General features: G+C 42.9%; 3 protein-coding genes across 3 annotated transcripts; all 3 read right to left on the bottom strand.

Annotated features, from left to right (window-relative positions):
* Positions 1-1407: 1407 nt before the first annotated feature.
* Positions 1408-3222, bottom strand: LOC105556721 (the record flags this gene model as incomplete). Its single annotated transcript, XM_012003812.1, has 4 exons — positions 2938-3222; positions 2506-2856; positions 1689-1900; positions 1408-1567 (listed from the first exon to the last, which is right to left on the bottom strand). Coding segments are annotated over exons 1-4 (955 nt in total), but the record flags the coding sequence as incomplete, so codon positions are not given.
* Positions 3223-5970: 2748 nt separating this feature from the next.
* LOC105556723 lies at positions 5971-7997 on the bottom strand. The gene is made up of 2 exons (XM_012003813.1): positions 6411-7997; positions 5971-6252 (listed from the first exon to the last, which is right to left on the bottom strand). Exons 1-2 carry the CDS (start codon positions 7995-7997, stop codon positions 5971-5973), a joined length of 1869 nt encoding a protein of 622 aa, XP_011859203.1.
* A 171-nt stretch (positions 7998-8168) lies between these two features.
* On the bottom strand, positions 8169-9773 carry LOC105556724. Its single transcript, XM_012003814.1, has one exon. It carries the CDS (start codon positions 9771-9773, stop codon positions 8169-8171), a length of 1605 nt encoding a protein of 534 aa, XP_011859204.1.
* Positions 9774-11256: the final 1483 nt, after the last annotated feature.

An 11256-nucleotide genomic window follows, 5' to 3' on the forward strand; every position in this document is an offset into this window, starting at 1 on the left:
AAAAAAAGGGTTGAACCTGCATGTATATTTTAGAATGATTTACGAGTTGCATGTGTTATAGCTATATAACATCGAATAGTTTAATTGCACATATTACAGCTATTATTATGCCAATATTTAATTTATTTATAAAAATACATACGAACAATGCATGTGAGACAAATAAACAAGCGCGTATTAAAGCTTACTCTTTAATTATTGGTTGAATATCAGCAATATGCGAAGACATGCAATACTGCATATATTGTACATAGACCCATATACAGGTATAATACGTCTATCAATGCTGTACGCAACATGTTATAAACAATGTATATAAACAAAAATGAAATACTCGTCTCTATATATTATATATAAAACAAAAACAAATTGCCTTCTCTTTGGTTGCGCAACAATGCAAAATTAAATATAAAATAGTATAGAACAATAAGTCGTGTTTAAATCGAAAAGCAGTATATATACTCACACAATACCAGAAGTTACTGCAGGCATGCAGTAACATTATAACAACGTTATTACGTTATAATAACATTGTTACAATGTTACTGTAAGCTTCTGTGTTGTTTGGGTAAATATAACGAAGGATACATATAAAACAAAAATTACCTTCTTTGGTCATACAAAATATGCAAAGTGATACATAAAATAAAATAGAAATATAGAACAAAAATTACGTTTAAATAGGAAAGCAGAAACTGTTTGAGTACTAAATGTAATAAATTACAAGGTGAGTACGTCAAAAGTGTTACAACTGTTTACCATACGAGTAGTCGGTACGCAGTGTTGTCTGCGCCGCGCATAGATATTACAATTGCATACTGGCCTCTCGTGTGCTAAACGGTTATTACCCTTTATTAACGTACTCACGTTGTACATGTATAAAGTAAAAACATAAAATGTATCTGCTTTCGTAGTACAACAAACGAAAAATGTGCGAATGAACATATATAGGACCTGTGTTATTTATCATCATGAGATTCCTTTTCTCCTTCTTTTAGCCTTGCAATACGCACAGACGCTTGTGCTAACCATTTAGATACATATTCTGCAATATCTTTATCTGTTGTTGCGGTATAGGATATACGAATAGCTTCTGAAATATATATTACTATTAGTAATCACAGTTTAGTGTACAGTGTTCTAAACAAAAACAGATACACCGAAATAAATAAATTTGTGTGCTTATTGTCAGTATTAAATTGTATACCATTGCCCGGTGAGGAAGGATTAATTAACAGGAAGATATCAAGAGCAACTAAATGTAGCGAGCAACTAAATCTACAATTACGACTCATTTTTGTTATGACACGCTGTGTTATCTGGATTATATAGTGTGTGCACACACTTCTCTGTAATGTATAAATTGATTGCAAATGTTATAACAAAATAAGATTATAAAATACTTACGTATAATAAGTTTTGTAACTTCTAAGTCCTTGAAACATCTCTTATTTTTCCTGCCATTCCAATTAAATTGTGTAACTAAAGTATCTGCAATTGCTGTTTTTAATACATTTCGTAGCATGACATGCACATTATGTCCTCCAATGAGTTGAAATGTGTGAAGCTGAAAGAAATTGTCAATTTAATAAATAAATTACATTTAGGTGGATATATCTCTATGTATACTACTAGCCAAAAGTTTGAAAACTATAAAAATTGTATAATACGCATAAAAAATATCATACCACATCTTCCTTGAATGTTACGTCTTGCAATTGTTCTTTAAACAATGTTAACTGTGATAATGTACGTATCGGTAATCGAATGTCGCTTCTTTGTTCATTGTATGTTTTATTTGCAGATTGTAACTTCGCCGTGCATATATCGACCTTATTTTCAATGCTATCTAATTTATATAATATTCTATTTAATTTGCTAAACATTGCTGTCTTCGATTCTGAAATAATATGATGTGACGTAGTTTAAAAACCCAAGTAGAACATATTGGTCATGAAAACATCAAGATGACATCATTTTTCGATCATTTTTTATGCATCATGGTGACGTCAAAATAGCCCACCGAGAGCACCTATTTGTGACATCATTAAGACATCGAAATGTTGTAAAGTTAATCTCGTTTTACCAAGCAAAATTAATTAAGTATTATACATCAAAAATAAATCGAAGTAATATAAGACAAACATAATATATGACTGATCATGTAATCTGTAATAATATATTATTATACACGTCACGAATATCATGGTCATTAGTCAGTCATTGCGAAGTAAATCTTGATGTCGATCATTTTATGACGTAAAATTCGTCATTTTAATGTCACATTTTTGTGATTAACTTGTTCTACTTGGGAATATCACTATACTGTGTTTATTGTTACATATTATGCTGTAAATATGTTTTACAAGTTACTTTAATTTACGAAACATATTTACATCAGTACAGAGGACATGATCTTCAATAGGTGAGACTGTAGTTTGTGTAAACGATTTGTTACCATTTTTTTTAACACTTGTCTTGTTCTTACTATTATCTAAATAATACCAAAATATTTCCATAAACATAATGTATAATATAACAAAATGCTCTTTACATTACCTCTGCCATTATTAAATAACGCGTTCTCGAATATATTGCTGGTATCTTCTTCAGATGTCCTCAATATCTCATGACATTTTGTCGATACAAACTGTTGTTTTTTGGGAAGAACAGGCAGTTTGTATCGAGTATCATTTTCTTTATCAGAATATGATTCATCTCCAGAAGATGATAAACGTCTTTTGGCTTTTTTACGCCTTCTCTGTTTTTCGCGTTCTCGTATTTCAATACCCGTTTCATCAACATTTGATGTATCTTCTGCAAGACATAATTTCTGCAAACCTTTTGCATAATTACCTAAAAAATGTAAAACAAATTATACATGTAAAAATTATCCACATTACTAATAATAAATTATGAATAACATTATGTACTCACTTGCCGTGCCGAAAACTTTATTTACTGGCAGCTCCTCCCAATCGGTGTGTTCTTTAGGAACCTCTCTTGTCATTATAGCTTTATTTATACGTTGTTTTGTCTTTAAATGGCTAGGCCAAATACTTGTAGACGTATCGCCGTTGAACCATAATGCAGGGATCAACTGAAGGCCGTCTTTAAATTCCGCAACGATATATCTTGTGTCATCCATTTGTGTGTCGCACGAAGCCATGTAGTAACTGCATTATTTCTTATTTTAAGGAATATGTATATGTAACGTACACAATTATACAGGGTGTACTAAAACCACCGGAGGTCCTCTTAATGACAGATTCCTTAGAACATTTCTAGACGAAAATCCTAATACAAAAGTGTCGAGGCTATAATAGTTTTTAAATTAGAAGCGATTTTTTTACACAAATGATAGGACTGAAATTTCGCGCGCTCAGGCACGGCGAAATGACAAGTGATATTGTAAATTTATACAATAAACATAACATCATGAAAAGAGCGATATTCATAGGATCACTTATATCACTTGTCATTTCGCCGTGCCTGAGCGCGCGAAATTTCAGCCCTGTCATTTGTGGAAAATAATCGCTTCTAATTTAAAAACTATTATAGCCTCGACACTTTTGTATTAGGATTTTCGTCTGGAAATGTTCTAAGGAATCTGTCATTAAGAGGACCTCCGGTGGTTTTAGTACACCCTGTATATAATGGTGAAGGGGAAAAATTGCAAAAGTGTTATTGTCGTTTGTACAAGGAATTTTCCAAACTTTACATAAGACATCGGTAATTGGTGAAGAAACAATATCATTACATAATTTCATTACTTTAATATCGAAATCGCTGGATTGACATGGTGATTTATATAAATCTTTAATATATTTTAATTGTTTACCGATAAGATAAATTGCGTTATCTTTATTTCGTACAATGTTCATAATCAGAATGCATTTACCATTCTTTAATAGACAATAGTTATTAGATGCGGTTTTACAATTAATATTCAATCTTCCCTTTATTATTATCGTATGATACTGTGATTCAACATCCATGTTATTAAGTATGGGACCATTGTTATGCAAATATTTACAAGAATATGTCTCATTATTTTGATCATATTCTGCACGAAAGACATTATTATTTGCAATCTCATTATAACGTCTCACCAATTGTTGCAATGGTTTTTCTTGTTTGCGTAATCGTCTCTTAATAAATGTCATATAATTCTCAAAACGAATCCATTTCCCCGCTCCGAAGATTGCCTGACACAGCTAGCGAATAAAAGGGTATTTACACTGCTAGATTTACGTGACGGATTCCACCAGATAGCGGTAAATAGTAACTCGACAAAGTATTTCTCGTTCGCGACGCCAGACGGGCAATTTGAATATATAAAACTACCTTTCGGGTACTCGGAAGCACCCGCAGAATTTCAGAAGAGAATCAAGCAAATCTTAGAACCCTTGATAAGAACAGACAAAATAATAGTATTCATAGACGACATATTAATTTCGACGGAAACTGTAGAAGATAACTTGGAAATAATAGAAGAAGTTATTCTCGTATTACGAACTTACGGGTTTGAACTAAATTTCGATAAATGCCGCTTTTTAAGAAAGGAAATAGAATTTCTAGGATATGTAGTCTCACAAAAAGGGGTAACGTTGAGCCCGAGACACACTGCCGCGATAAGAGAGTTTCGACAGCCCAAAACGGTTATAGAAACTCAACGATTTTTGGGGCTAACAAGCTATTTCCGGAAATTCATTAAAAATTTTGCCATTAAAGCTAAACCACTGTACGACTTAATAAAAAAGGGAGTTAACTTCATTTTCGACGACAAAAGTATAGAAGCATTTGAAAGATTGAAAGAAGAACTTATCGTATCCCCAGTATTACAGTTGTATGATCCGGCGGCGGAAACGGAACTCCATACAGACGCTTGCTGTCAAGGCTTAGGAGCAATCCTATTACAAAAACAGAAGGGAAATTTATGGGGACCCGTAGCGTACTTTAGCTAAGCGACAAACAAAGCGGAAACACGCTATCATAGCTTCGAGCTAGAGATGCTAGCTATGGTTCGAGCAGTGGAACGTTTCCACATATATTTGTACGGGATAAATTTCACAATAATAACAGATTGTAACGCGATTGTACGTGCAATAAACAAAGCGAATATAAATCCTCGGATAGCAAGATGGACTCTAGCATTACAGGTATATAATTTTAAAATCACTCACCGGCCAGGGAAGAATATGGCGCACGTAGACGCGCTTAGCCGCTGTACCGGTTATGTTCAGCAACTTCCATTAGAGTGTTCGCGATTCTCTTTTGGGAGAGCTCGCTGGACCGCTGCGGATGGAAGCAGGGCTGAGAGGACTTTTGCGACGAGAGACTCAGGGAACGGATGCACGCGTGGGGGGGGGGGGTGGAATATCACGTGATCGAACACTCTGGACGTTTGAGTAAAATACCGTGTCACCGTTTAATAAGTATAAAATGCTTACAGTTGAGAAGTCTATGAACTAGCGGTGGATGAAAAGTCTTAATTCACTTGCGCGGTTCGATATTATTGATCGAGAGTCGGCCTCGTGAATGTAGATGCCCGTGAGCCGTGTCCACGCGGCGCCGGCGTGCGATGCGTGGTGAGCCTGAGCTGCCGTTGATGCTGTATCTAGAAATGTCCTGGATGATTCGCACTGCTGAGAGTTCACTACGTGTCCGCATTGAGTCTATTCTTCGATGTGAAAATGAGAAAGTCCACAAAAGAGCACTTGATAACTATCCGCACTTCAAGACGCGTGTACTACGTACGGTCGCTATGAGACAAAGAGCGCCGGTAACGTACGTGAAGTCGCGCGGTCGCCTCGCGTCGCGATCGGGCATGCGCGAGCAGCGCTCATGCGGCGCTGCACGATCTGACCCGGCTGATGCTGCCATCACGCCGGGGATGAAATAAACGAGATTCAAATTAATCTCGAACATTCCGCCCGCCATCAGCAACGTTGCTGATGATCCCTGATCTTAAGATGAGATTGGCAGGACGGAGAGCTTGATCACTGGTCGGATGAGTGTGGCAGTGGCTGTCTTCAAAGTCACCACCCGCACGAGTCCATCCTTCCTAGGATGTAGGGCTGATATCCGGGCTGATTTGCATGGTGGTAGACGCTCGTCTGTGATGAGCACCAATGATCCGATCTTGATCTCGTTGTTCCTGTGATGCCACTTTGAGATGGCTTGTTGTCGTTGTAGGTAATGCGATGACCATTGTGTCCAAAACTGTTGTGCCTTTTGCTGGATGAGTTGCTATCGTGAGAGTCTTGAGATTGCCAGGTCAGTGAGTGATGGCTCTGGTTTGGCAGTGAGAGGACTTCCGACGAGGGAGTGACCTGGAGTGAGTGCTGAGATGTCTTCTGAGTCGTCACTCAATGATTAGAGATGTCGCGAGTTGAGAATTGCCTCACTTTGAGTGAGCAATGTGGTGAGCTCCTCAAAGGTGAGCACGCTTTCTCCAATAGTGCGCCGTAGATGATACCTTTGATTTTACGACGGCCTCCCATTTTTCCTCCCATGTGAAGTGTCGCTGGGGGATTGAATTCCCATCGGTTGTTATCTTGCGAGAGCAGGTGAGAAACTCGCTGATGTTCTTGAGTGCTCTGGATAAAGAGCCGTTTGAGAGCCTTATCCGCGCCGATGAAATTGGTGCCGCAGTCTAATTGTAAGGTGTGAGCGATGCCGCGTCTGGATGAGAAGCGTCGATAGGCGGCAATGAACCCTTCGGATGAGTAATCACTAACCGCCCCGAGGTGTACTGCTGAAGTTGAGAAGCAGACAAAAACGTAAATCCAGTCTTTAGTGGTCTTGGCACCTCTTCCTTTCCATGTTTTGACGGCGAGTGGCCCTGCGTAGTCCACACCTGTATGAGTGAACGGTCGTGCCTGCGTAACCCGAGAGAGAGGTAGTTGGCCCATCAATTGATGAGCACGGATCCCCCTCAGCCGAGCACACGTGACACACCGCAGAATGTGAGACTTGACGGGAGCCCTCCCGCCGAGAATCCAGTATTGTTGTCGGATGTGTGACAGCGTAAGCTGCGTGCCTTCATGTAGAGTCCGTTGATGAGCGTGAGCGATGATCAATGATGATAGCTGAGAGTGACGAGGCAATAGTCCAGGATGTGTCGTATCGAGTGAAAGAGCTGCGTGAGCGAGTCGTCCGCCGACGCGAATGACTCCTTGAGCGTCGATGTACGCAGTTAATCTGTTGAATGCGTGTGCCCTTGCCAACGGTGAGTCTGCTTGTTGCGCCTTGAGCTCGTGAGAGAAGTGCGTTGCTTGAGCTGCCTGCATCCAGAAGAGCCTCGCTTTCTCCAAGGTCTCTGGAGAGATGTGTCTGACAGGCAATGAGTCGTGGACTTTCCTCAACCGTGAGACGAATCTGAAATAGAGAGCTGTAATCCTCAATAGTTTAGTGAGGCTTGAGTACCTGTAGATGAGTTCCCATTGATAATCTGTCCTTGGCGTAACCGTCAATAGCGAAACGCCTGGGCGAGCTTCTGTTGCACTCAATTCTTCAGAGAGTGCAGGTTGCGACGGCCATGAGTCTGGTTTGAGTATCCATGGTGGTCCCGTCCACCAAAGCGAGTGGTTTTGAAGTTGAGCAGTCGTGAGGCCTCGTGATGCGCCATCAGCCGGATTGGAAGTTCTAGGTATGTATCTCCAGTGAGCAGCTGGAGTGAGTCCTTCAATTTGAGCAACCCTGTGTCTGACAAAATCCTTCCAGCGTGATGTATGAGATCTGATCCATGAACCTTTCACAGAGGTGATCCATGAAAGTGTCGCTAGAGATTCCGTCCACATATGAGTTGCCGTTACGTCCATGTTCAAAGTGGCTTTGACGTATTGCATGAGTCGAGAGAGCAGTAGAGCAGCCGTGAGTTCAAGTCGCGGGATTGAGAGCCGCTTGAGAGGTGCTACCTTAGTCTTGGAGCACACAAGTGAGAACGTGGCGCCGTTTGAGTCGTGAACGGATATGTATATGACTGCAGCCATTGCCAATTGAGAAGCATCAGAGAATCCATGAAGTTCCACTTGCGAGTCGCTCCACGTGTTGAGCCACCGTAGTATTGAGAGCTTGGCCGAGCTTGTGAGTTCTTCTCTGATGATGAGCCACCGGGCTGAGAGCTGGGATGGCAGTGGATCATCCCATTGGAGCTTGTGCAGCTACAGCTCCTGCTGGTGAATTTTGGCCTTGATCACGACAGGTGATGCAAAACCAAGTGGATCGAGTATCTGAGCCACTTCAGATAAGACGAGGCGTTTTGTGAGTCTGCCTTCAGTGAGTGAGTTCCTGGTTGAGAATGCAAATGTATCTTCTTGAGGGAGCCATTTGAGTCCGAGTATCTTGGTTGCGCAATCGTCGAAGGTGATTTGTGAGCCTTGGTCTTCGTTGTCGGTGACAGTCTTGAGTATGTCGAGATGAGTTGCATGCCATTTTGCCAGTGGGAAGCCGCCCGAGATGCAGAGGCCCTTTAGTTGATGTGCGACCTCCTGCAATTGTTGTATTGTATCTGCACCACCAAATATATCATTGACATACCTGCCGTGAGTGATAACTGGCACAGCCAGTGGGAAACTATGTCCTTCGTCTTCTGTTAATTGTAACAAGGACCGTAAGGCTGAGAATGGTGCGACCTTCGTCCCGTAAGTGACCGTTGTTGAATGATATGGCACCTCATTGAGCTGATTGTCCATCCAGAGTATCCGTTGTAACTCCCAGTCATCCTTGTGAGTCTGAATCTGTCTGTCCATTTTGGTGATGTCCGTAGCGAACATGTGACGATGTCTACGTATCCATGGTAGAACCTCTGAGATGTTCAGATGTAATTTTGCTCCAGTGTACATGAGGTCGTTGACAGAGTAGCCTGATGTGGATGCGCTGGAGCCATTATAAACGAACCGCAGCTTCGTTGTAGTACTGTCAGGTTTGAGAACACCGAGATGTGGCAGGTGAAATTGTGAGCGATGACTGGAGATGAATGATGCCTTCGTCATGTGGTTGAGTGTCTCGTACTCAATCATGAATTGTTGATAGAGACGTTGATCATTCACATCCCTTGAGAATCGTCTGCGTAATCCCTTCAGACATTGATGAGCGACGTTGTAAGAATCACCCAAAAGATCGTCTGGTGAATTGAGTAGAATCCTGACGATGTACCTCTCTGAAGAATCACGAGAGTGTGTAGTATTGAAGTACTTCTCGCACCTCTGCTCGTTAGGAGTGAGCTGAGTGACATCGTGAGTAGGCACCTCCTCTTGATTCCAAAATTTCGTCAATAACTCATTAAGAGCATCCTCGTTGAATTGAGTAGCAGCATGATGCGTTGATGTGCGTCTTGCTTCTCTGTTGACTGGTCCAAGAACGAGCCATCCGAAGATAGAGAGTTGCGCTATCGGCATGAGTGGAGAATGCCTAATGATATTGGGCTTGATGATTTGCCCGTAAGCGTCTGCGCCGATGAGGATGTCAACAGGCAGCGGGATGAGACAGTCTGGATCGGCTAGTGCCAAGGTCCTGAGATGCGGCCATTCTTCCGGTTCCGCCTCGAAAGATGGTAAGATTGATGTAACTGTCCGGAGGACATGAGCTTGAATTGTGGCAGGTGCGTTGGAATGTGTCGAGCGCAACGTGAGCGACACGACTCCTCGTGTTCGAGTACACTCCTTGCCTGCAATTCCATTGACGCCCATACCTGAGTATTGACGAGGGATGTTGAACTGCCGAATGAGATTCTCCGTGACGAAGGTGAGTTCGGATCCTGCGTCCATGAGTAGACGCGCTGAGCGATGAGTGGTGGATGAGCCACGGCTGTGGCGAGTAGAGTTGAGCAGGATAAGCGGACGTGTGAGCTGGTCTAGACGACGGCACCGTCTCTTCAATTTGCGGTCGTGACCAACGAACCACAGGTTGATTGAGCGGACGAAGCTGTCAGTGAGTGGCGGAGTACGCCGATGATGCGTTGCGCGTGCGTGTGGCACAGCGTTTCCTCCTGATGAGCGTTCCCCGAGAAATGCTCGTGATGAGTGAGCGCAGAGGGCCATGAGACCTCGAAGTAGGTGTGTTCCTTGAGAAACGCCTTGTGCGTCTCCTCAGTTTGAAGCCAGAGCTGATTTACCTCTTCAACAGAAGTCTCTGCAGGAGACTCCGGGAGAATTTCTGCGATGGCCTTGAGAGTAGAGATCCGACCCAGCTGCGTCTGCACCTTCAGGGCGAGTTCCGTGGAGAGCCGAATCGGAGACGCCGTCCTCGAGGATAAGCGATCTCCCGGCCGCAGTTCCAGTTGCTGAGTCACCGGGCGGTCCGCCTTGCCCGTTTTATGATCGTCCGACATGGTGAGATGATACGTGAGAGAGCCGTGGTATCGCATGATCGATGAATGTCACTGTGTATATAAGCGCCGAGCGGAGATAATGAAGTCTCTCCACGTTTGTGAGCTGCTCGTTCGAGATGATCAGACTTGAGAAGAGATCTCGAAAGGCAGGCCATGCGACATACTCCCCGGTGAACTTGGGGAGTGAGATGTCCGGCAAGCGTGAGTGTGTCTGTCAGGTCTCGCCGGCCGATGAGAGTTGTCACGCGAGAGGATCGTGAGATCACGTGATCAATGAGTGGAACCGTGTATTTGCGCGCCGCCGATCACGTGATCGCCGTGAGGTTGAGCTAATCCATCCGAGAGCCTCGCCGCAATCCGGCTCGAAGGACCAAAAAATGTTCGCGATTCTCTTTTGGGAGAGCTCGCTGGACCGCTGCGGATGGAAGCAGGGCTGAGAGGACTTTTGCGACGAGAGACTCAGGGAACGGATGCACGCGTGGGGGGGGGGGTGGAATATCACGTGATCGAACACTCTGGGCGTTTGAGTAAAATACCGTGTCACCGTTTAATAAATATAAAATGCTTACAGTTGAGAAGTCTATGAACTAGCGGTGGATGAAAAGTCTTAATTCACTTGCGCGGTTCGATATTATTGATCGAGAGTCGGCCTCGTGAATGTAGATGCCCGTGAGCCGTGTCCACGCGGCGCCGGCGTGCGATGCGTGGTGAGCCTGAGCTGCCGTTGATGCTGTATCTAGAAATGTCCTGGATGATTCGCACTGCTGAGAGTTCACTACGTGTCCGCACTGAGTCTATTCTTCGATGTGAAAATGAGAAAGTCCACAAAAGAGCACTTGATAACTATCCGCACTTCAAGACGCGTGTACTACGTACGGTCGCTATGAGACAAAGAGCGCCGGTAACGTACGTGAAGTCGC

The sequence above is a fragment of the Vollenhovia emeryi genome, unplaced genomic scaffold, assembly GCF_000949405.1.
Source record: "Vollenhovia emeryi isolate VEMERY1.0 unplaced genomic scaffold, V.emery_V1.0 DF939822.1, whole genome shotgun sequence".
In the NCBI taxonomy this organism is placed as follows: Eukaryota; Metazoa; Arthropoda; class Insecta; order Hymenoptera; family Formicidae; genus Vollenhovia; species Vollenhovia emeryi.

Coding starts and splice junctions, on each gene's coding strand:
- LOC105556724 (XM_012003814.1), bottom strand. CDS start 9,773: ATGGACGCAGGATCCGAACTCACCTTCGTCACGGAGAATCTCATTCGG.
- LOC105556723 (XM_012003813.1), bottom strand. CDS start 7,997: ATGGCTGCAGTCATATACATATCCGTTCACGACTCAAACGGCGCCACG. Junction 6,253..6,410: donor CACCACATTGCTCACTCAAA/GTGAGGCAATTC, acceptor CTCTCACGATAG/CAACTCATCCAGCAAAAGGC.